We start from the raw sequence: 26225 nt of genomic DNA, 5'->3' as shown, positions 1-26225 counted from the left end.
TTGGTCTTCTTACTTTACTTCAATGACATGAATTTAGTTATCGAAGGTCCATGACTATCGTATGCAGACGATCTCAAAATCTACTCACGAATCCGCTCGATGATTGTCAATACCTCCAACGTCAGTTTGAAGCATTTGACAGCTGGTGCCATTTGAACCGAATGACGGTGAGTCCTGCAAAGTGTTCGGTCATCACCTTCACTCGAAAGAATGAACCAGTTATTTTCCACTACGCTCTCCGAGACACCATTATTGAACGTGTGAGCCATGTAAAAGATCTAGGTGTCATCCTGGACTCTCAACTTACATACAACTTTCCCCCGAAGAACGCGTTACCCACTGAGTTCTACCCACCGCTTTGTCTCGGTGGGTTTTCAACCGAGCGCTCTGATTTTCTGCGAGTGACTAGTTCTCCATTGGCACTACTCACATGCAAAAAATCCGACCGACTGGTTGAAACCCCGCCGAGAAATAGCGGTGGGTGCAACTCAGTGGGTAACGCGTTCGTCGGGGGATAGCTGTACAAGCAACACATCTCCTACATCGTAGACAAGTTGTCAAGGGCATTGGGATTTATCTTCAAAACAGCTAAGATTTTCTCCGACATTCATTTCCTCAAGTCCCTGTATGTTGCCTGTATTGCAACCTGGTACGCTCCATTCTATAATATTATTATAACACACCATCGACTGGAAATGCTCTCGCAACGTGGGGCTTTAGGTAGTGATGAAAACGTCGCTAGAACTATTCCACAGCCGCAGTCAGTTTATGAGCAACAAGAGGGACGCACATTTTTGCCTGTGGACTTGGAGACATACTTCAAGTCCCCGCGTACATCGTACGGGTTAGGCAAAAATGTGCGTCTATCTTGAAAAACTGTCGCATTAATAGCCCTTCGCTCATTTTCAACTTCTATTCAATTTTCATACTGCCGTACTCTAACGGAACTATCCACCTACCCTCTTCAAAAGATCATTGTCTAGCTAATAAATCATCACACTAAAGCTTCATGTTAGCATTTCCAACCAACTCTCATTATTCTGTGGTTTGGAGTCCGAACTACAACGTTCAACGCCGCTTTCTGCGATACGCTTTGAAAATGTTACCTTGGAGAGAACCGTTCCATTTGCCCAGCTATGAAAGTCGCTGCCATCTAATTGACTTGGAACCTCTTCGCACCAGAAGAGAGACTTCAAAAGCCCTGCTTGTCGCGGACACGGACACGGAGTAAGTAAACATTAAAGTCCAACCCCGAACGCTTCGTAGCAATGTTATGCTGAGAATACCACTACGTCAGACAAACTATGCAATCAACGGTGCAATAGGCAGACTGCAGCGAGTATTCAATCGTGTTTCATCGGTATTCGATTTTCACCTGCCACGACAAACACATCGGAGACGCTTCTCTTGATTCTTCTCTAGAAATGTAAATCGTCAATGATCATGTTTTAAAGTTTCGTAGGTTAAACTTATGACATACTTTAATTTTAATTTTAAGTTATACCATCATTGGGATCATATCAAGTCTCTTGATGTTGACAAATAAATAAATAAATAATGCAAAAATAATACATGCATGGAAAGCTCTCAATGAATAACAGCAGAAGTGCATCTAGAACACTAAGTTGAGAGCACGCAATAAGCTAATATGCGATAAGCATTAAGCTTGAAATGCGAAGAAGTAGAGGAAGAAGAAAAAAGAAGAAATACAATTTCAAGCATCTTGGGCTTCAGATTTAGATTCGACACCGTTCTCAATCCGAAACGCGGTATTGAAACTATGTCAAGGCTCTTGTTATAACGAACAAGAAAGTGCTATGGAATTTCGGGTTTGACATACAATCAACGAATCCAAACACATAAAGCAACCAACGATACAGACAAAACGGTTGCTACGACTACCATGACAAACTCGCTCTGTAACAAAGCTCGATCCGAGTGGTAGAAGGATAATGATATATTGCTTGCCTGCTTTGTTGCAATATACACGGATGAGGACATAGCTTGCTATGAATGGCGAAAAGACATAACAAAAAAAAATCCCATTAACACGCGTGTATCATCTTCGGCTTTACTTCGTGAAGCAGCTTGCCAACAATTTGCTCGTTTCCTTCTACCGCCCCGAATGAGTTGTGTCGCACGGGCTGCTTGTCATGAAAAAGAACGGTGAAGATTATATCATTATTGCTTTCCACTTCTGACATAGCGTTATTATTCGGTTCGTTGATCGCTTGTTATTTTGTTGGAGATATTTTTGATTCCTTGCATACAATTGATTTAACAGCTATTGTGCGACAGACATTTAAGGGTTGTTTTAATTGGCTCTGTTTTTAGTTCCGTAGGGAAAAATTAAGAGGCTGTATCGAAGACACGACCGTAGATTTAACGTAGGATTACGTGCTCGGTATCAATATTTGGCGACTGTGTTAGGGAAACCACTTTTTGCAGGTAATCGGTGATAATTTTGATCACCATTGCAACAGTTGGACATTTGTGTAATTTTCAATAGTGACCTATTGAAAATTGATAAAGTATTCATTTTAGCAGCTTCGTAGAAAAACTGCCAATCGGTTGGCTTGTATAGAATTAAAATCCGTCCGCTATTGATAGAGTTGCAATTGGTCAAAACCTGACCACTTTTCGTAACGCGGTCGATTTTGTTTTTTTTTAAATTGCACCCCCAATATGTTGCCGAAAGACGTAATCCTACGTCAAAACCTGGTGTATCTCAGGAAAATGTATTTAGGCCACCGATGAATTTTACGATTTTGTGATACAACCAACTTTCCATTGCTCTATGGTCTGTATTTCGATATTTATCTCTATCTCGATGATTTGGGCAGTCTCTTGTTAATGGCTAGCCAGATCGGCTGGTTTAAATGAATTCCCCTAACCTCTGGTCTAGCCACTGAGATCGTCCTGGGTGGGCTACACTCGCCTCTTTTGTTGGCTAGCTCAAGCTCGAAACCCTAGAGCTTCAAGGTCGGCTCCTGGCTTGTCGATACTGATCCGACGCACAAAAACACCTTGTCTTCATTTTTAACTATTCTATTACTCACGGTATCGGTGTCTGTAGTGTGGGTGTGTGCAGTGCTGGCCAGCGATGACGGGATTCTACAGCTTCTCGGCGGCGGCTGAATAGTGCGTTCCCGGAGGATGACAGTGTTCGACGGTTGTCACAGTGTGGTACTACGGATGTCGACGGTGGACTTGCTGTTCACCTGTTGTTGGTTTAAAGCGGTCATCGGTAGCTTGCCGATCGACGCTTGCTAAACGGGTGCAATGTGGCAGTATAGCGTTCGCCCTCACACTTTTCGACCAACGTTTTTTGTGTGGCTGGATCGCAATACCTTTTAAGCCCGTATTTAATGGATCCTGAGGTGGATATGAGATGTGGTCTTAGGGCTGGGAATTCCGCTACTGGGTTATTAATTAGGTCCTACCTAACTCTGTATTTGGCAGTATTTGCCGGTATTTGTTCGGAACTCTTTTAACTTCCTTACTTGAATGGTATCAAACTAGCGTGTTGGGGCCTCGTGTTGCTTCAACAGAGGAAGCAGACGCTTCTGTAGATACTCCTTGAGGTAGATCTTACCGTTTACAGTCCCGGTAATCTCGAACGGCGCACTCTGTTTGTCACATGAGCAGATCGCTTTCCAAATAATGTATTTCTTGGCAAACTTTGAAAGTTTCTGCTTCCTTACTTCCTCCGCAACATCAAACTTGTGCTGGGCGGTGAAGAACAGTAGCCCCGGAAGCTGCCGGAAGTCCGCCTTGACGTAAGTCTCATCATCCATGATGAGACAATGAGGCTTCGTCAGCATCTGGGTGTACATATTCCGGGCCCGTGACTTTCACACCGTTTTTTGCCGTTCTTCACGATTTGGACCCTTCTGCACTTTGTACGTATGCAGTCCCTCCCGGTTATTGGCTCTCTGAACGAAATACTTGGACAGATTCAACTTTTTGGCCACATCCCTGACCGAAGCATTGGGACTCCGCTTAAACGCTATCACGACACGCTCGTGATCCTGATCATTAACAGAACATCCATTCTGACCGCATTTCGCCTTCCGTTCAATGCTCAGAGTTTCGTAGTAACGTTTGATCACACGACTCCTGACTGCACGATTCCGAGTTGTTGATGTCCCGATGAGAGAGTTGAGGATTTTCCAGGTGCTTGCGCAAAATCAAATCGCGACGTTGCTTTTCGTGTGACGCCATTTTTTCAACTTTCGAAAAACTGACAGCGATAAAAATACTCCTGATTTATCTCGCTCGAAGTGGATAAGTAGGGTATAGGAGCCAAAACGGTGACACTCTTCAGATTCCCATAGTTCTCTATATCACAGTATTCTCTCTGTCTTGATCTTTCTCTATAGGGCTGCTCAGAAAACTTTTGAGGAGGGGGTCGGCCTTTCCCAGGCGTAGACAATCGTCTATACAAATGTTTGAACGCTTACCAATCTCACAAACTTTCAGATAGAGTTAATGTCCCTAATTTCGGTCTATACATACATTTTGAATGGAAATATATTCTGACATTTTTTTTAAAAGCATCAATATTAATTGTCCACATGACGGATTGTTCTACACGGTAACTCGCAACAACTTAAAATTGAGTCGAACATCCCAACAAACAATTCTAGCTGTAGATTAGCTTATACAGGCAAACATCAGCTGTAAAAGCCCATTTTTAGTTGTATAAGCTAACGTCTAGAACGCGCAAAAATTGGTCAACTTCAAATTGGTGTATTTCTGTTAAAATGCTTAAAAATAAATCCTGAAATGCTGCATTTGGAAGTTGAGTGTATATACAATGGTTGCTATGATGAGTTGTCACCGTTTGCTCTCCAGTTTTCAAAATGACGTCCAAGCAAGAGGAGCAGTTCCCCAAATTTTGCTCGCGCAGCAAGAGAATCCGACGTTCTCACACGCCAAGTTGGCAAAATTGCTGGATGTGGCCAAATCGACCGTGACAAATGTTCTAAAAGTGTTCGGGAGCATCTGTCGACCGCCAGGAAGCCTGGAAGTGGTGGCAATCGTAATCCAGACAAAGAAGGTGGCGGTGAAATATAAGCGGAATCCTAACCTCTCCATCCGGGACGTCACTGGAAAGCTCAATGTCTCCCATACTACTGTGCAGCGAGCCAAGAAACGAGCCGGGTTGTCGACGTTTAAGAAGTTAAAGGTGGCAAAACACGTCGGCAAAGCAGCGGTCCCGACAGCTGTATACGAATCTGCTCACAAAGTTCGACTGTGTCGTCATGGACGACGAAACTTATGTGATGGCGGATTTCAAGCAGCTTCCGGACAGCAGTTTTATACAGCATCAGAAAAAGGGAAAGTGGCTGAAATTTTCAAAACCATCAAACTATCGAAGTTCCCGAAAAAAAATATCTCGTCTGGCAGGCCATATGCACGTGTGGTCTAAAAAGCGGCATTTGCATTTCTACGGGAACCGTCAATCAAGAGATCTACGTCCAGGAGTGCCTGGAAAAGCGGCTGCTACCATTCCTAAAGCAACATAATAGACCTGCGCTGTTCTGGCCGGGCAAGGCGAGCTGCCACTATGGGAAAAAGGCAATCGAGTGGTACGATGCGAACAACGTGGTTGTGGTACCTAAATACCACAACCCTCCCAACAGCCCAGAACTCCGCCCTATCGAACGGTATTGGGCCTTGGTCAAAAGGAATATCAAAAAACTAATAACTAAATCTATGGAAAACGAACAGCAGTTTAAATCTAACTGGCGTTTGGCGGCGAATAAGGTCGATGAGACCACTGTGCAACATTTAATGGAAGGGGTTAAGTGGAAGGTGCGGCAGTTAGGATTTGGCAAACCAAAAGAATAAACGAACATTTTTTCCTTTAAATATATGAATTGAACTACCAAAAGAAAAATAAGAAGATTTTTGTGATATGAATTTTGACTGAAAGAAACGATTTTTTGTCGACCAATTTTTGCGCGTCCCAGTCTTTAATCTGCAGCTAAAATTGTTTGTTGGGATGCTCATTTCAGCGGGAAGTATGCCTACTCAAATGAGTAGGCGACTTTAACAAACTTTTGAGTAAACGACGTTCTCGCGCCTAGTGATTCAAAACCACTCTGTGATATTTTCAGCCGAGAAGTTTGTTTTTTTTTTTTATTTGTTTTGATAAAAAATGGAAATTACCTGCTCCAGATTAAATTTAACTGGAGCTGAAGACGACTGAAAATCGTCTCCGTATGCAATTCCTACTTAGCTTAATGCATTTGGGTCGGTGATATACGATAATTTAGCCGTTTCTCTCTGACACGGCTGGATTTTTTTCTAAGTCCAGGATTTGGCTGACTGAATGGCTTTTACTTTGACATTTCTCGTTTACTCAGATTTTGACAACCTAATGCATCAGACAAAATTGAGAACGATCGACTCACCCGGTGAGTAAGCTGAAGTAAGCGTGTATGAAAAATTGAAATGTTTCATCGATTGGCGCATATTTGCTTTCCAAATATTAGAGCCATTTCCCCTATGTCTGTATAATTCACATAAAAATTAAACTGTATTTGCGCAACTATAACCTATATTCAGTAGCCAGGACTGGAAATTTCCAAAATGTGTGACACTTGTATAGCCAAAAATGCAACCGGTATACTGGTCTCATGTCTAGAAAAGTAAACCCAATAAAGCAGATTACGAAACTCCTCCTCCGCCTCCTCCTCCGTAGCGGTTATTATGATCTGCTGCAGGCTGACTGACACAAACGAGTGGCTCCGTGTAAGATTCCCATCGCATAACACGCACAATGTGGAGCCAGTAGTGTGAGCTTGCCTAATGTCTAATACCAAATTAATTATCAATAATCGTTCACCTCTCATGCTCTTTTAATTATGAACCCATTAATGTCCGTCCCCCGGATCGTTCGGAACATGATGAAGACGGTGCTATCGTGCAATGTGCTTGCCAGTATCCGTGCGATGAGAACCGGTTGCATCTGGTTGGGATCAGCTCATTATACGAAGATTTATGATTTTATGTTTATCGTGTATCGAATGTTTGTTTTGCTGACGAATTTCGCATGTTTCGATTAGATATGGGTTAAGCGTGTTTGTGTGGCTTTATTGACCTTTATTAATCTGCTGCACTACTGGCGTGAGATAGCACCTTATTCTGCTTGTTTTGGTTTTACGACGTATAATTTTTGCAAACTTTCCATGCAAATCTGTAATACACGTCGAGAAATGTTTTAACCCGAAACATTCCTAGACCGGACCGAGAATCGAACCCAGCCGCCCCCAGCATGATCTTGCTTTAAAGCTGCAACTCCTGCTGCAGTTAACAAATAAAATTTATTATATGGGTCCTTGTAGTCCTACGTCACCATTGCGTACAAACCCCTTAGGGCTGTCCCTTGTAGTTTTGTTCAATTCAATTGTCTGTGGACTGTACATACCTTGCCTAAAACTCGCATTCCATCTAAGGCCACCTACTGTAAACGGAATTCATCATTTGCCAAACTCTAAACACCCCTTAAAAAAACATCGCTAATTGCCAATTGAAGCTTGATTGGAAATATATAAAAATAATCATTGAATATAAAACGGTTCATGATTGTGCACTTTTCCCCGGTTTCGATTCTTTGGCCGCTGCGATCGATATCTATCCCTCTCCTAGCTCCCCAAGCGTGGTTCGGCACATGAACTTTTGACCAGTCGCAGCACTGTGCCACACACGACCGGAAGGTAATCAAGCCTCCTTATATGGACCTCCCGTAAGGAGCCCACCATCAATTCCAAAAACCCGATCGACCCGCTATGCTATGCGGCCGAAAAGAAGAAGGCCGTCTACATTCGGGTCTACAACACGAGATGACTTGATGTTTATCGCTCTGTCTGTTCATTTTACCGAGATCTAACCAACTCGTTCCTTTTCGATTCATTTCAGACGAATCTAGCCACACGCACGGACCACTGGACGGTTCCCTGTACGCGACGATTCTCAAGAGCCCGAAATCTCCTACCGGAAGCGGTGGTCCCCCTCAGACGCTGATCTCTCCGCCGGCCGAGTTCAGTAACGGAAAGTCGATTCCGAACGGCCATCACGTGCCACCGGTGACGCCTCCGCCGCGGAGTTCGTCCTCAGCGAGTTATTCCATCTACGAAAGTGCCAAACGCGGTTACCAAAGTGCTACCACCACCACCACCACCCCCTACAACAATAATAATAGTACAACGAGTCCCGTTGTGAACGGAAGTGCGTATCAACAACAGCAGCAACAGCAGCAAGGTTACCAACAGGCAAACAGGGGACAAGTAGTGAGTGAGAGTGCTAATATTAGTCATAGTGAAAGTAGTGGTAATATTGTTAGTAGTAGTAGTGCTGGTAACTACCGAGATGTGATAGGGAATGGGAGCAGTAGTGCGTTCGATCAGAATCAGAACCCATTGAACCAAAGTCAGCAGCAGCAGCAGCAGCAGCAGCAACAGCAACAACAACAACAACAACAACAACAACAACAACAACAGCAGCAGACTCATACACAGATAAGAAGTCAAGCTGATGGTCGTGAATCGGTGAGGAGTCCGTTGACGCTATCTATGGACTCGGGTATATCGAGCAGTGGACCCGTTAATCGTAAGTATTTCGCCCGCCCACAGCCACCGAATAACGGTGTGAATAACGAGGAAAAACCTTTTTCTGTTTTTGTGCAAATTCCACTTCCAGGTCGCCTACAGGGCTCGAGTGTGTCGCCATCCAGTTTCCCCAGTCAAGCTAGTCCGCAAGGTAAGAGATTTTTCCGTATTCTAACTATCGTATGGTCATAGGTGGAGCAAGTGAGGGTCGTAATTAGGTTTGCTTTCTTAAATGAGCAATGTTATGCCAACATTCATTTTGAATGTTCATACTTCGGTACTCAGATTGATGCAAAAATACTATAGAGCTATTACGCCAACAGCAATTAGACTGAAGGCAACTTTTGAAAAACTCAAGATTTTTTTTTATCAAGTTCGTTTATTAAGAAGGCTCAATCGCGTTAGCTTTACAGAGCCTATAATTCATTGTTCATTGTTTGTAACTAAATTAACTTATTTCTATGCCTAGTAGGAGTTGCGTCGAATACTCGCGGCTTACCCGAGGTTAGAGAAGTACATTGTCCAAGTATAGGTTCAGGGGAAGAGCATGGAGTGGAGATTCGTTGTCTCATCAGAGCGTTGTCGCTAGTCTTCTTTCCTTTATTTAACGTCGGTCTCTGTTCCGCAATCTAGTGCCAATCACCGACGGACATCGATTGCCATCCATTGACGGCAATCGAATGTGCAGGAAGGCAGCTTCCACACCTGCGTAGGATATCGCACCCATTCTACACACATGGGCCGGGACCAACGGCTTAACTTCCCTTCCGAACGAAGACGTGACCAGAGATTTTTATGCCTCAGAAAAATCCCACCGACCTCGGCTGGGATTGAACCCAGACCCAATGGGGTGTTAGAAAGCAGTCACGCTTACCACTACACCACTGGCGCCGGCTATAGCGTTGTTGCTAGTAAAATACAAAATATCACACTGTGTGTGTGAACACTGTGAAATATTTGAAGATCTCCATCTGAGATGGGGGTTGAAGATGTTTCAAAATCTTGAACAGATCTATATTGTAAATGAAAGTAACCTCGGAATGGGCGTGACTCTCCAGACATTCTGAAATGGGTTGCTGGATCTGCAATAGAGCTATCGCCTTCTAACTCCCGGACTAAAGCTGTCTACAATGACTATAAATGCGACATTGTAGAGAGAATTTTTCCTTAATAACACTGTCGGCCAGTGGGAGATAACCCAAATAAATCTCAATCATTGTGACACAGCACAGCAACTGTTGTGGCAGTCGACAACGGAAACAAAGAGCGACGTTGCAATGATTGTAGAGCCGTATCGAGTCCCCCTCGATAACGATAACTGGGCGGCCGATAGAGCAGGGATGGCGGCAATACAAGGTATCCCATGCAAGAAGTGGTGACGAAGGTTTTGTGATCGCCAAAATTATGGAACCTTCGTATGTAGTTGCTACGCACCCCCGAGATGGACAATGGAGCAGTTTCACCAGATGCTAGATGAAGCTCACCGGGGAGCTCACCCGACGGAGACCAATCGTCATTGGAGGAGATTTCAATGCTTGGGCAGTGGATTGGGGGAGCAGATGTACCAACGCAAGAGGGTATAGCCTGCTGGAAGCTCTGGCAAAGTTGGACGTCAGTCTGGCCAACAAAGGAACCATCAGCACCTTCCGCAAAGATGGTAGGGAATCCATTATCGACGTCACTTTCTGCAGTCCGTCGTTAGTGGCAAGTATGAACTGGAGAGTGTGTGAGGAGTACACTCATAGTGACCATCAGGCGATTAGGTACAGCTTTGGTCAACGGATACCTACGGCAATGTGGAAAACGAAAGTAAACAAGCGGAGGTGGAAGACGAAGACATTCGACAAGAACCTCTTTGTAGAAGCTCTCCGGTTAGACAGCAGCGTCCCAGACTAAAGCGCGGACGAGTTGACCGAATCGTTACCGAGGGCATGTGACACAACCATACCGAGGAAATCGGAGCCAAAGAACACACGGCGCCCAGCTTTCTGGTGGAACGAGGCACTTAGCACCCTTCGCGCTAGTTGTCTCCGAACCAGAAGGCGCGTTCAGAGAGCAAGAACTGATGCAGACAGAGCAGAGCGAAGGATGGTGTTTCGAGCGGCCAGGGCTGCTCTAAAACGGGAGATAAAGCTGAGCAAGTCAAACTGCTTCAAGTAGCTGTGCCGAGACGCTGATGCCAACCCCTGGGGTGAAGCATACCGAGTCGCGATGGCGAAGATTATCGTCCAACAACGCCCGTTGAAATGTACCCAGACAAGCTGAAATTCATCGTGGAGGGACTTTTCCCGAAGCACGACCAAATGACCTGGCCACCTACACCGTACGGCGAGGCAGAGGCAGACAACACCGAAGGTAGACAAGTCTCCAACGAGGAACTCGTAGCAGTGGCGAAAGAGCTGAAGACGAAGAAAGCTCCCGGTCCGGATGGAATCCCCAACGTGGCGTTGAAGGCGGCGATCCAGGCGTTCCCGGACATGTTTAGGATAGTGCTGCAGAAGTGTCTGGATGAAGGTCACTTCCCGGACCGATGGAAGATACAGAACCTAGTGCTGCTGTCGAAACCTGGAAAACCGCCAGGGGATACAGTCGTAAAGCTATTGGAGAAGATCATCCTCAACAGGCTAACGAAATGCACGGAGAGCGAGCACGGATTGCCGGTGAGGCAGTTCGGATTCCGGAAAGGGAGATCAACGGTGGATGCAATTCGGACAGTGGTCGAGAGTGCCGAGAAAGCGTCCAAACAGAAGCGGAGAGGAGATCGATATTGCGCCGTGATAACGATCGACGTGAAGAACGCATTCAACAGCGCCAGCTGGGAGGCCATCGCCGAAGCACTGCATGGAATGAGGGTTCCTGATTACCTGTCCCATGTAACAATTTGGGTTTTATTAGGGTTCTGAAGACCATCATTTAGGCTTGTAGAATGCTATAAAACCACGATAAAACTTGCAATGCTACTTGGAGTGTAGCATTATAAGGAGTTACTTCCAGAACCGGGTTCTAGTCTACGAGACGGACATGGGAGAGAAATCAATCCGGATCACGGCGGGTGTTCCACAAGGCTCCATCCTTGGTCCAACGCTCTGAAACGCGATGTACAACGGCGTGCTAACGCTGAAGCTGCTCAAAGGAGTCGAGATCGTAGGATTTACGGACGACGTCGTCTTGGCGGTAGTAGACGAGACGTTGGAAGAGGTGGAAATGCTGGCAACCTAGGCGATCGACACGGTTTCCAACTTGATGCAAGGAGTGAAGCTGCAGATAGCCCACCACAAAACGGAAGTGGCAGTACCTGCCTGGTCATGGCTGCTTCAGGAAGTATCTGCATCGCTTGGGACACGCAACGTCACCCCTCTATCCGGAGTGTGGCAACGTGGACGAAACGCCGGAGCACGTGGTTTTCGACTGCCCAAGATTTGAGGCAGTGCGAGTGGAGATGCCGGCCCTTAGCGCGGGAAATGTCGTCAGTGAAATGTGCCGGGATGAGAGGACGTGGAGCGTCGTCAGCAGGGCAGTGACGCAAACTTTGTCGGAGCTGCGGCGAAAATGAAGAGATGATTAGCGAGTTATCAACGCCGGCTAGCTGAAGTTCTTAAGCACAGCCCCCACGATGAAATACTCTAGGGGAGTTCCGGGGGGATAGTGGCTAGAGGCGAGTAAGGTTTTAGTTGTTAAGAGTCCCACACTGTGCCAGAAGGAGAACACACACGCAACACAGTGACAGGCCAGGTTTTTGAAGCTTTCCTTACTATAAAAACACACACACACACACACACACACACACACACACACACACACACACACACACACACACACACACACAAACCAGGTTACATTCCTATTTTACGAGCCACCGTTCGAAAAGAGAGATTCGGGTTTTCCTTCAATATCCTCTTCACCTTTCGGTTCATGACAGGATCAGCATGTCCAATGTTTTCATCACTTCTCGATGAACATTTCAAATGGTCCTATTTTAAATGGACTATGTGGTAGAATTAGCGCGAAATCTGTTTGCATAGCAGTGGTTATGAAAAGAGAAAGTCGATGAAGAGAATCGATCAAAGCAGATAGGACAATTTGAAATGTTCATCGAGACTTCTCGATTTCCTCTCGACCTCGTCAAACTTTCCGAAAATGATTTGAACACACCGTGAACAGTGTATTTAGGTAAATCCAATTTTGTTGCAAGTTCCCATATTGACAAATCCGTACAAAATCCGCTCGCGCACGTGTTTTTCATTCGTCGCCATCTTGAACACTAACCATGGAATGTAAACACCAATCATAGTCTTTTTCAACAATGACTCCCAGCTATACCTCAGTGAAATTTTTCACTCCTACGTGCAATATTTCAAAAGTTACAGTGAATTGAAGGTGTCTGGATTAATGTGGATACAGACCTTATTGCTACATCTAACATAGAAAGGAGGAGGGGTCGGGTATTAGAACAAGAAATTAAGCCGAACAATGCATTAGGTCTGTTTCCTGATAATTGTAATGTATACTTTAAAGCATTTTTTGTCATTCTCATTAGATTATGATATGAGATTATAGATGAGATGAACATCAATTATTATACCTTAAAAAAAAACATAGTGCACTTTATGCTAATTAAGCATAAATGTATGACTTATTTATCAAATCCAGGAGGTGCCCCCAAATATTCGAGTCGAAACGCCGCCACTGCATGTCCTATCATATTTTCCATTCGCCCAATCTCAATCGTATCTTCGAGATCTTGCAGGTGTTTCATAAATGGTCCAAATTCCCTTTTAAGTAAGGACCAATTCTAGATTTGTTTAAAACGTATGCTCCATATGGAGAGCTTTGAAATGATTCATTTAGTTCAGATAGATATCGATATGCTTTTTGCTTGATTCTGATTTTTTTTTCAATTCAATCATTTGACTACATTTTTAATCGTAAGACATTTTTTAAATCATAGCTGACAACTTAATTATTCACACCTTCCCACATTTTCCGTGATCAATGTTTGATAACTGTAAAGAGAAAAAAAAAACTGCACCCAACAAAAAGTGAAAATTCCAACTCGCTGTAAATGCCACACCATTTTCAAACCATGCGCAACACCAGGTGCGAACCTTTTTGGGACTCGCGATTACGAAATTCGAATGCAAACTGCAATCGACGACGACGCGAAACGTCATGAGAGTGAGAAAATTAAAGCCTTTTTTCCTCACCCTCGATCGACGCGGTGCAGTTGCCTTTTTTTTCCTCGTAACTCGTTTGGACCTCTTGTGCGGGCACGCACAGGTCCAAATCTCACCTTTATGTCACATGAGCACCCCGAAATAGTGAAGTTGTCACCACCAACTGCGATCGATGGCTGGAAAAACGGCAACTCGTAACGAAAATATGCAGTGCCTATAGTTCGGTCCTTATAGGACACCCTGAAGGGAGCCTTATGCACTTGGACCCTCCGGTCCCGTCCATCCAGCAGTCCGTCGTATGTAATTAATAATCGTGAAATTATTCCAAATATGTGTGAAGCGAATGCCAAAGATTGATCGCAGAAGCCCGCTGAGCTCGCGAATCTCAAAGGGAAAATCAACTCACGGCCTACTACTGGGTGCCTACACTCGCTCTAAACTGTCAGCCGGATCTCATCTAATATACGCGCGTGGAGGTGAGAAATATATGGCTCTGGTTTAGAAATCTTGCGCCCAGTTCAAGAGTCTGGTGCCTGGTGGCAAAAAGTTAAACACATTATTATGCTCTGTAACGAGTTGCGATGTCCATAGTTACGAATTAATTCGAGTCTGGGTTCCTTTTTATGGATGGCAGATTTATGCTCCACCGAACGATCGGCGGAGGGAGGGGTTCGTTTCGCCGTTTTTGACAGCATTTTTTCGCGTTGATCAAGCGATCGGTTTTGGTGCGTAAATCGCGAGTGATTTTGGAAAAACTACTCTCATTTTTGCCCATAGGATTGGTTTCACGGAAAACGGTGCCAGCTTTTGGTCCGCTGGAGGACGACTGCTTTGCAAGCAAAGGACGTTTAGCGTACATGAAAACGAAAGGTAGATTTGGGATCTCCGAAACCACTCGGAAAAAAATCCGTTCCCGAAAACGGGAACGGACCGTGAACTAAAAATCACGGCCAACTATCCAGAACAAAATTTTCTCAAATATACACCGTGAACTATGGTTCACGGCTGTGGTTCACGAATATGGGAACTCTTTTTTCCCCGTGCAGGAGTCCGATACACTTCAAATGTGGGTCTTGCTTGATTAACCAAAATCGATCCAAATCGTCTGACTCAGACAAACTGACAGACCACGCGCGAACGCTGAAAAAAAAAGTGTTGACTTTTCACAAATTCACTTGCCACGATCACTTCAAAGATAATGCTCTAACGATGACAGCTTTCCGTCGTTTGAAAACAGAAAAAAAAGAAGTTTAATTCAATGACAACTTTTTATCTGCTTTTGCAACAGCCTACTACTCTGATCGTGAGTAGATCTGTATGTTGCGGCAACTACTGACATCTCTCCTGCTCATTTATGCGCATTTTTGATGTGTGATAAGTTTCGCTGTCACCGCACTCGACATAAACCAGATTGAAAGACCTCGTTTGCCGCCGCCTGGCTTCTTGGCCGGGCATGAATTTTGAAATTCATTCAAATTTAGGAAAAATCGGACCCAATTTCCACCTCGATAACCACCGCGAGGCTTTCCTTCGAAAACTTTCTTTTTCTCCGCGAAACGACCTCGAAGTCGACGCATTCCTTAATTGACTCCCGGAGATGGCTGCAGATGGATGGAAGACTTGAACGAGTACTTTCCTTTTGTGGGCGATGGACGACCATCAACTCGAACTCTCGCGCCCGGTTCGGTCCAAAAACCGATTCAATATGAGAAAATTCACTCCAACCAGGCAACCCGCTCGAGACAGAAAGTCTCTTCCTACGGGCTTGGAAATCCGGCTCTTCTTCGGTCCGGCTGCGTGCGTGCAAAGTTGAAGGAAATTCTACTTGCCCTCTTGGAATGTACAATCACGCGGTATAAGGAAGCTTGAATCAGGCCGTGGGTTGGTGGCTGGTGGCGAGTGCGGCTTCACCGATGTGGAGGTTGGACGGAATTTGAGATGTTTTTTTTGTTTGCTACTTGAGACAAGTGCTCTGGCTGGTGTATTAACTTACAGGTGGAAAAGTGTAACACAGAAACCAGGAGTTTGAACAATTCTAGATGAATATTTAAAAAGGTCCTATCTGGAAAGATTGAATTTCACCCAACAGTTATATTGAAAAATTTAATATCTATCGCTCAGAACATCTAACATAACTGAGAATGTTTTTGCACCTTAGTTATGGTCATGATTCATTTGATATTTTCATCCAATCTTTTTGTCCACATGGGGTTTTAAGAAACAAATTGCATCGAAGAAGAGTTGTTAGTGTACTTTGTCAAAAAATAAATTGGATCTGTAAAAATCCGCAAATACCTGCTGCAGCTGTACATCACAGAAATGACTACCAAAATATTGATTCACAGTCACTTATATCGTGATCGAAGACTTAATATCAGGCTTGTTTATATTTACTACTACAAGGCCATATAATCTGACTCAAATGTGAATTTCATTTATTTATTTTCGGTAAATCCACAGTTTCTCATAGACTGAGTAAAATTTGCTCGAACTTGAGTAAATGTCTCTCATATTCGATCAAAATTTGGTCAAGCTCGAACATATGTTCGCTCACTAACCGTGGATTTAGCGAAAATGAGTAAACGACATTCAAATTTGAGTCATATTATACGGCTGTGCAGAAGAGAGCTCACGCTCAGCTGCATTACTTAGGCTGTGAACCATTTGCCGAGTTAAATTTAACTCGTGGTTAAAAGTGACATTTCGAAAGTTATTTTCTATGTTCGAAAATCCCCGTGCTGTTGATCGATCGGTTTTCGAGCCACAGTTGTCAAAATTTAACTTCTTGTCTGTCAGAAGTAACCACGCTCGGATAGCAGGGTTAATCGATAACTTTCCATCTGTCAAATTTTAACCAAAAGTTAAAATAATCCACCAAATGGTTCAGAGCCTTAGCCAGAGATACACTCAAAAAATTCCACACGTAATCACTTAATTTTGCGCTTATTGTGAAACACATTCATATCATATCATTTTTATGCTATGAATCATGCCTAAACACTATGGATATGAATTGTAACACACTTGGATTCTATGTACTTCATTTGGTGATATCAATAGCTTTGCACATCATAGTTCAATATTCTACAATATTCTACTTTATCGACTTCTACTTTACCGACTCTAAAAATGAATCGACAAATATATAAACAAAACTGCCAGAGGCCAGAGCCTTCACACATCTTTTTAATGGGTCTGATTTGGGATTCGATCATGGACTGTTGGAGTGTGCTGCTGCCGGAGTCTATATATGAGGCGGGTTGATAGGATAAAGTGACAAGTCTTGTTTTCGATGTTTACCTTTCTGATCAAGCAATTCACAACGCATTGAAATACAAAACACTTTAAATCCATCTGTTTTGAACAGTAGTGTCATTCAATGTGCAATACATTTGAATAGATAGTGAAAGATTTTCAACATTTCAAAGTTTGAAACACTATAAATTAACGTGTATAACACACCAAGGTGAAATACACTTAAAATAAATGTGATTGCGCATTTAAAAAATCAAGTATTTAAACTCTTCGATTAAACGTGTGGAATTTTTTGAGTGTAGGAACATATAATTTTCCAGATCTACGCTTTAACTGAAAAGTACCCTATATTAATGGGTACAATTTAACCCATTTTGAAGTAAAGTAGGTTAACCCATTTAATGTGTAAAAAATTACCCATTAATGGGTAACTAAAACCCATAAATGTGTAATTGTTATTTATTGATTGTTTATTGCTCTCAGTCTTTCTTCTTACCATAGGCCATTGTTCGAACTTTTCTTCGTACAGGGCCCTTCATCTTTTGCACGAGCCCTGTTCCCACTTGTTTGGCTACCAAATTCCATTTCCGCTTGAAATCCTTCAGGTCAATTGCAGTTCCACTCTGTTTCTTCAGTATGTGCTTCAGAATTGATTTGTATTCCTCAATTGGCCTTAGTTCCGGAGTATTGACCGGATTCATCTCCTTGGGAACCACTGTGACGCCATTTTCACTGTACCACTGTTTGGTGGAATTTGAGGCAATAGGCAATCCAGCTCACGCTGCTCCAGAGAAGGCAGTAGTCTCTTCCGTAGGCACTCTGGTAAATTTTCTGGTTTATGGTCCCAGAAGTAATGAAAGTTTCGCTTTTCAACCGACAAATGAAGATTGCTTGACAGACAAGGAACTTTTTGGGGAATTTCGACTTCTTTTGATTTTACATTCTTACGGAGCACTCTTCCGGTCAACCGAGGAATAAAATGCTTGCTCAGGAATTTGATCGAAAACTGCCAGGAGCGGATTTTCGTGCAGGATCGAATCGCGACGTGCTTGCTCCAGTGAAGCCATGATGTAAACAAATGAACTTATTCTGACAACCAGCGTTTCCAGCATGTTTTAAAGCTTATCGGTATCAAAGGTTTTAAAAAATCGGTATTTATCGGTATTTTCTAGTTTAATTAATTTTATATTTTTTCCGTTTTTAAAAGCGAAAATTTTAACTTTTGGACTATGATTGGAAAATTCCGGAAGAAAATTCCGGGGAATCCTTGAATTAGTTTCTGGAGGAAGCAGAAAACAACATCCAGAGAAAGAAGAAAGAAGTTCTCCTGGAGGAAATTTGAGGAAAGTTCTGAGAGAAGTCGGAAAAACATCCACGGAACTTCCAAGACATAAATTGAGAAACTTCTGGCGAATATTTAAAGAAACTTCCAGGAAAATTCGGATTTCACATTCGAAGGAAGACAGAAAAGTTGTGGAAGAATCATTCGAGCGAAGGCTCAAGAAGCTTCCAAGGGAAGTCGAAATAAGTTTCCGAGAGGAATCGTAATAGAAAATTCCAGATGAAAGTTGGAAGAAAATCCAGGAAGTTAAATAATGTTTAAAAAGTATTTCCCGATTCCCCCGAAATTACCAGAAAGAGCCATCGACTGTTTATCGATTCACGGAATGCAAAAACGGTGAGGAAATTGAAACATTAATCGAAAGAGTATCCATACGACATTTTTGAAGAAGATTTTTTTTTTAGACTCAAAAAATTTGAGATATTCAAAAAGATACACAATAATTTTCTCCGAAATTCTTAGAGCGGGCAGGCAATAATCATTCTAATCATTTAAAAAAAACGGTATAAATCGGTATAACACCTCAAGAATCGGTATTCTGAGGAACCTTATCTGTATATTGGTATCTAGTTCGGAAATCGGTATAAATACCGATAAATCGGTATATCTGGCAACGCTGCTGACAACTAATGCCTACTGTGATTATATACACTCTTAGCTTGATTCAGTGATATTTTGAAAAATATTTCTCAAAAAATGCCTTCATTGGAGTTTTTAATGTGTCCGAATTTTTCGAGAATTTTTGTTAAACCTTTAGCTAGATACACGCTATTTCTAAACTACCCAAATTTGAGTAGGATCCACTGATATCGGTCAAAACTGCAGCTACTCAAAAATTAGTAAACTAAGTTGGGAGTGACAAGTTGACAAATGGACAACATCAACCTGAATCCGATAAAATGTTTTTCACTTGTCAACTTGTCAATCCAAACTTAGTTTACTCATTTTTGAGTAGCTTCACTATTGACCGATATGGATGGATCCTTCTCAAATTTGGGTAATTTATAAATAGCATGTACACATCAAAATAAGCTATCACAATCACGAAAAAAAAAGTTTGAAGAGATTATTTTTTGACGTAGAACTACGTCTTTGTCGACTATACTGGGGCGCAAATCAAAAAATATGTGTGGTAAAATAGTGTTCGGTTTTGAACGCTTGTAACTTTGTAATTTATAGTTGAATATAAAATCCAAGTACGCCAATCGATAGGATATTACATTACAAATATGCTGAAATAAATATTTTTTTCGATTTTCCTCAAAAAACATTTAAAAATGTACAAATGATTATTTTATCTCTGTTTTCATGAAATAAACGATTTTCCCTAACCCAGTCATCATAATCGAGTACCATTTGGTTGTACATCGTTCTGCTTGAACCTGAAAAGATATAAAACAGCGCTGCTGTCATGCCTCTGCTCATTACCGCTTCAGACGGCGTGGCACTTGGTCCTGCAGCAAGCAGGAACAAGTCAGCGGATTAAGGTGGATCATGGCGTGACCACCTATAACAATGAGGAAATAAGGAACTTGAAAAAGTTATACATGCAAAACACCCACCCAATAATCAAAAATGCATGACATACAATAATGAAGCTGGCAAATTTCCTCGATCCCATATTTTAAAATCAAGATTTTCACACCTGGAAAATGGTCAAGGCTCATGGGCTTACATGATTAAGTTAAAGGAAGAATTTACAAGATAATGTCGTTGAAAATAATGGAAAAGCTTCGCGATAAGAACTTTAGGTGAATTCCATGGAGAAGGAAGTTATGAGTAGAATTAAGTGATAAATCTGAGGAGAATTCCGTAAGGAATGTAAGGAGAAGCTCAGGAGAATTACAAAGGAGAATGTGAGGTGAATTTCTGAGGAGAATTCAAAGTAAATTCTAAGGCTAATTTCAAATAGGTTTTAGCAACAGCTCCACAGGAATTCAGACCACAATTCCACGAATATTATGAAAAAGACAAATTTCCAAAGAAATTCTGACTTAAGTTCCAAGAGCATTATGGTAAGAATTTCGATAAAATCTTCATCTGGTATGTAGTTTCAAAAAGTTGCAAATAATGTTTATGGAAAAATTAATCTACGAAACCACGAAATCTTTCCAAGAGAATTATGAGCAAAATTCCAAAATAATTTCGGAAGAATACTTAGGGAATACTTTGTAGAGTTAAGATACCCAAGTAACCAAAAGCTCCGCTTTCAACGATAAAACTCTCTTCCAAGTTCCATAATGTTCAAATAATGTTTCGACAGAACCTTCAAGTTGTCCTGAGGCATAACATCTCTGATCACGCCTTCCTTCGGATGGGAAGTAAAGCCGTTGGTCCCCGGTTCATGAGTTGATGTGTCGATAGGTAGGGTCCAGGTGTGGGAGCTGCCTTCCGTGCACCTTCCTAGCATTGGTGCTCAGCACGGAAAACAAGATCGACGGAAAAAACAAACAAAGGAGAAAAAAAAAGAACCCTCAAGTTCCATAAAGTTCGGATAAAGTTCCAAAAAGAAAGAAATTTTTTCCCAAGCAACCAAAAGTTCTGCATTCATCAATAAAACCCTCTTTCAAGTTCCATAAAGTGCATATAAAGCTCCAACACAACTTTCTGGCTACTTTAGAAGCTATAGAAAGCACACGAGGAACTTCAGGCTCCAAAAAGTTCCGATGCGTACTCCTAGCAACTTGAAGTTCAAAAAAAGTTCCAAAAAGGAATTCCAGGCAAGGCTGGAAACATGGCCGCAACAAAGCTCCGAACAAACCCCAGCGGAACTTCTTAGCAACTTTAAAGTATCTTATAAGTTACCTACGGAACTTCTTAGCAACTTGAAAGTTTCTAAAAAGGTCTGCCATACACACTTATAAAAATTCATGTAAATTTAGGCGCTCTGAGAGTGACATATACGAGCGTCAGGTTTGACATAAATTTGAGTCATAACAAACGCGAAATATAGCTTAATAAAACGTACTTTTCGTCGAGCAACGAACTTTTTAGTCTCGGAGCACTTAATATTACATGACATTTACGTCTCATATGTTATGTCTGAAATGGACAAACACTAATTTAAAATTCATCAAGGTGTTGTATTTCGTATTCAAGTCAGCCAGCTGGCACTGACAATTCCAACAATAGACAGGACAACAACTCGGTTTAATATATCTCAGATGACGCAGCGGTTCGTGCTGGGGCTCTCACGCAGAAGGAATGGGTTTTATTTCTACAAACATCTCCAATACTACTATTACCCAACAAAAATTGCAAGCTGAATGAGAGCTTATTTAAGCAAACATGTGCTTTTTCAGCTAAAAAATGGCTTATGTAGCTCTTAATCAGCTCAAATTGTTTTCTGGGTAATGCTGATAAATCAATACACGTTCATACCTGCCTTTAGAAACAACTTTCATTGAAGGCCTGACTTACGAATTCACTTTCATAAAGGTGCGAACCAAATATAAAATTTGTGTAGAGGACAAAAACCTTTTTTAACTTATTTTCCAAAAGTTCCGTTCAAGTTCCGCCAGAAGCTGCTTAGAATGCTCTTCAATTATGGTACCGGAACTTTCAAGTTCTTATAACGACTTAAAAATGAGGCTGCTTAGAATTCTATATACCACCTTCAACCAAGCTGCTTAAGCCACAAAAAGCCTTTTATTAGAACAATTGGTTACTTGGGAATCTTCAAGAGCATTATGAGTAGCATAACAATGTTATTCTACATGGAGGGGTTGGGAGGATTTGTGATTCAGAGGAGATGCATTGAAGTTTTTGAAAGAACCGAGTATTTTAAAGAGCGAGATGCCATGTTCATCCAGCGATGAAGATTGAGAGGAGAACGATCAACTGTAATAAAAATTGAAACCAAGCAGGAATCAAAAGAGTTCAAATAAATGTGTTACCACATGCTGTATTGCCATTTAATATTGATAGCTAGTGCAAATGTTAACCATAATGATTTCTTTTGTCATAATTAACAGTAAGCAACACGTTTTTTGTCTTAATGTATGTACATACTTGGAAAAATCTTCATGAAAACAGCAAAACGTAACAAAACATTGAGGTATTTTTTTTTAATTTATTAAGCATCCCCTTGGATCCCCCAATGAATAGTATATGAAACAGTAGGGTATAAGTTGCTGAATGAAATTACGTTGTCATTAGCTGCTAATACCTGCTAACCTGCAAGGTACACCTCTTTAAAGATAGTGTAAAAAAAATGTAAAAACTGGCGGAAATCCTTTCAACAAAGAGATAGCGATTGGCTGTCTTGTGCAAAAATGTGCATTTTCTAAGCACTTACAACTTTGTAGAATATTTTAAAAACGAGAAAATTCAAAGAAAAAAGTTATGGTGAAAAAACGTTTTTTAAGGGGGTACTACCGTTTGTAGTCCATTTTCATCCTATAACTTCGTCCACTTGAGAGATAGAAAGTTTACACCTTGGACAAAGTTTCATAAAAAGACTTCATCTTCAATGCTTCCATAGGTGTTCATCAAATTTAACAAGACATAAAAATGTTATATTTTTTTATCTGAGTGTATACCCTCCTTAACCAAACTTTTTTTACTACTTAAATAAAGTACTTAAAAAATAAAGAAACATTCTAGAAGACAACAAAAAGCTATACTCAATAGTTTCGTCGCAAATAGCCATGTCCCACTTTTTTTTTAATTCGTCCCACGTATGATCGCCATGTCGTATGACATTTTAGTTTGGCACTGTATTTTGATAGCTTGTGTTGCGATAGTCAAAAGGAAAAGTAACGTCAAAATCCATTATGCAGTACCTCAAATCACCAACCCAATTATTCTATTTATTTCAGTATACATTAGACTGATGCAAAATTTGACTTTTTCGCTCCACAGTGCTTAAATGGTTTCAAATCGGGTCGTGATTAGCCTCCAAAAGTTTCATCTCATTTGGTTAGAAACAGACTTCGCACAAACCATTTGAAGTTTACTTGTAAATTACTATGGGAAATCTCAACTTTTTGTTCATTGTCTTCTAGTCTTTTTCTATATTGAGCTGCAAAACAGCTCGATAGCTATTCTTATAGAAAATTTTCTCAGCTACAACTTTGCAGAAGATCGTTTCTATGTTAAACGAGACAGGAAATAGTTATTAATTATTTAAGCGATTGGTAAACTTATGACATGATCAAGCAGCTGCTCTGTAGGCAACACTGTATTTTACAGTGTGACATAGTAGCCATAATTTTTGTTTCCTATTCAACGCCCCAGAAACACCAATGTTGCCTGCTGAGCAGTTGATTGAGCATGATCATAAGACATCAGTGCATTGAACCATTAATAACTTTCGATCCTTGTATTTAATCAAAAAGTGGTCTTGAGCAAAGTTGTAACTGGGAAAATTTCCTACAAGTTAAGTTGAAAGCTTTTGAAGCAGACCGATATGGTGAATTATTAGATAGACATGAACAAAAATTTTGGTTTTACCATAGTAATTCCCATACAAACTTCAAATGGTTTGTGCCATCTCAGTTTCTCACCAAATGGGTTCAAATTTTGAGAGGTTAGTCAGGATCCGATTTGGAATCGTTTAAGTATTGTGGAGCGAAAATTTAAAATTTTGCATCACTCTAGTATACATGGGTTCAACAACATTTCCTGTTGGTAGGACAAGTTAGCATCAGTCTTTAAAGCAAAATAAATCGCATCAACCTTCCAAACAATATTCAAAACGATACAGTTTGCATCACCTAGATTTGATACCACTCATTTATAACGGCCAAATTGTATCCCATCTTTTCTACGATCAAATAAAAAAAATTGCCGGACAGCTCAACTCAAACACGGCATACGTAAATTTGCATAATCTCATGATTTTGCGACGCTCCAAAATCCTGACCATATTTCAAAATCAATTAGTAGTTATAAAAAACTCCTCTTCTCAATGACCAATTTAGCACTCTTTTTTTTCTTCTCTCCCCCTCGCAGATGATCGCCATCGAGAATTGGACGATCTGCTGTCCGACATGTTGATGACGGTTCAAGGCATCCCCGACGTCGGTCGCAGCAAAACAACATCAACAACGCCATCCGCACAAACCACCCACCATCATCATCATCATCATCACCTTCACCATCAGCAACAGCAGCAACAGCAGCAGCAGCACCAGCAGCAACAACAGCAGCAGGCGAGCGATCATTTCGTAAACACAAACACCGACACGATCAAGCGATCGTACTCGGCCCAACTGCCGGTACTCAGAGAGACGGCCAAAGAGCGTGAGTTGCTGCTGTACGAAACGAGCAGCACGACGACCACCCTGACGCCGCCGCCCAGTGAGAGTGGTCGCGAAACGCCACAGCTGAGCAGCGCCTATTCCACCATTCGCGATAAGCGGGATCTCTGCCTCACGCCGACCGAGCGGGAGCTCATCATGAATCTGCAACATCAGTCTTTCGGCTATTCCCGTCAGGCGCGGTCTACTACCGGAGCTTCGGAACGGTTCACTTCGGACGACGACGACGATCAGTACAACGGTAACAACAAACAGCAGCAGATTCCTTATCACGCCCGGGAGGACTCACGACCCTTCACCTACGGCAACATACCGCTAACGGGTACGCCCCAAAATCCGCCCGCTTCAACTATGCTCAAGATGCAATCGGGCCTGTCGAGTCCGTCGATGGTGCGCAAAGCGCTCGGGACGCCAACGTCCGCTCGGAAATCCACCGGTGGTGGCTCGTCGGGTGCTTCATACGGTGGCTTCGGTCGGAATTCGGAATTCGAAGAAATGTTACGCGAACGACGCGAGAAAGTGTTTAGTGAAAAGTACACCATTGGAGATCAGTCTCCCAGGGGTACCGATACGGTTGATAACCGGTGGAACTATAGTGCTACGATCAGGACCGCGGAGCAACAGCAGGGCGATACCAACGGATATCCCCATCCACCCGAGCCGCTGAAACGGTCCAACACCATGGACGGTAGCTTTGGGCGGCAATTCTCCCACGATGGGTAAGTACCTAGGGTAGGACCGGGGGTTCTTGAAAATTCTATACTTGACCTCGAGATACTGAACAGCCAGCGGGGTGCGAGATTGCGAGGTCGTCGTCGTGAGAGTGCTGAAAAATAACATGTGTCTTTTTTTTCTCGTAACGTCTTCTCGTGATGATGGAGCGCGCGCGACGGCGTTGAAAACACGAAAAATTATATTTGCAAGTGCACGAAAAGAGTAGTAAAGCAAATCAATGTGAAGTGCCGAAATGTACTAGAAAGAAGTGAAAATCGAACAGGAAAAAAGAAGACGTGAAAAATGACCTTCCCACAGGAATAATATTTAATTAAAAAAAAGAAAACATCTAAAGACGTCATGCGCGGCACAAGTGTTTCGGGACTGCTCTGTTATCAGGCTGGTGGATTATTTGGACCTATAGACGATGTGCGGCACATAGACAGGAAACTAATTCTTTTCGATAATCACAGTGTGAGCAGCAAATTCCAACGACCAGCTGCTAAGTGAACGTAACTCTCGCTGGGAATGGGTTTGGGGAGGGTGTAACCGTTTTAGCAGTGCAAATATTGATTGAAGAATTATCTCACATCACAGCAGTATTTGTATGAAAAGTTACGCGTAATTCTATACTAAACATTGAACGAAACGTTTTGAAGTCGATTTATTAACAAAAGAAGGTGTCGATGAAGAGAATCCATCGTTGTACTTTGTGGGAACCTTTTGTTTTGTTCAGTTTGAATTCTAGTGATCAAATTTTAAGCACAAAATAAAAAGGTTGTAGTTTTTCAACCTTGGGAAATTTGGAAATTTGTACAATTAACTCAGAACGCACGGAAACTGTAGCCAAGCTAATACA

At 42.1% G+C, this 26225-nt stretch overlaps 1 protein-coding gene across 9 annotated transcripts in view; it reads left to right on the top strand.

Moving 5' to 3' along the window:
* by (blistery) overlaps positions 1–26225 on the top strand; it is an 854610-nt gene that overhangs the window by 737185 nt on the left and 91200 nt on the right. For all 9 annotated transcript variants that reach the window (XM_065239770.1, XM_065239771.1, XM_065239773.1 and 6 more), the window contains 3 exons: positions 7930–8619; positions 8710–8769; positions 24345–25371. In XM_065239770.1, coding sequence (XP_065095842.1) covers positions 7930–8619; positions 8710–8769; positions 24345–25371 — 1777 coding nt within the window. The remainder of the gene's footprint in view (positions 1–7929; positions 8620–8709; positions 8770–24344; positions 25372–26225) is intronic.

This window comes from Ochlerotatus camptorhynchus, unplaced genomic scaffold (assembly GCF_037179485.1).
Source record: "Ochlerotatus camptorhynchus isolate MF236.1 unplaced genomic scaffold, CSIRO-AGI_Acam_v1.1 ptg000062l, whole genome shotgun sequence".
NCBI classification, from domain to species: domain Eukaryota; kingdom Metazoa; phylum Arthropoda; class Insecta; order Diptera; family Culicidae; genus Ochlerotatus; species Ochlerotatus camptorhynchus.
This window is presented reverse-complemented; position numbering and strand designations above follow the sequence as displayed.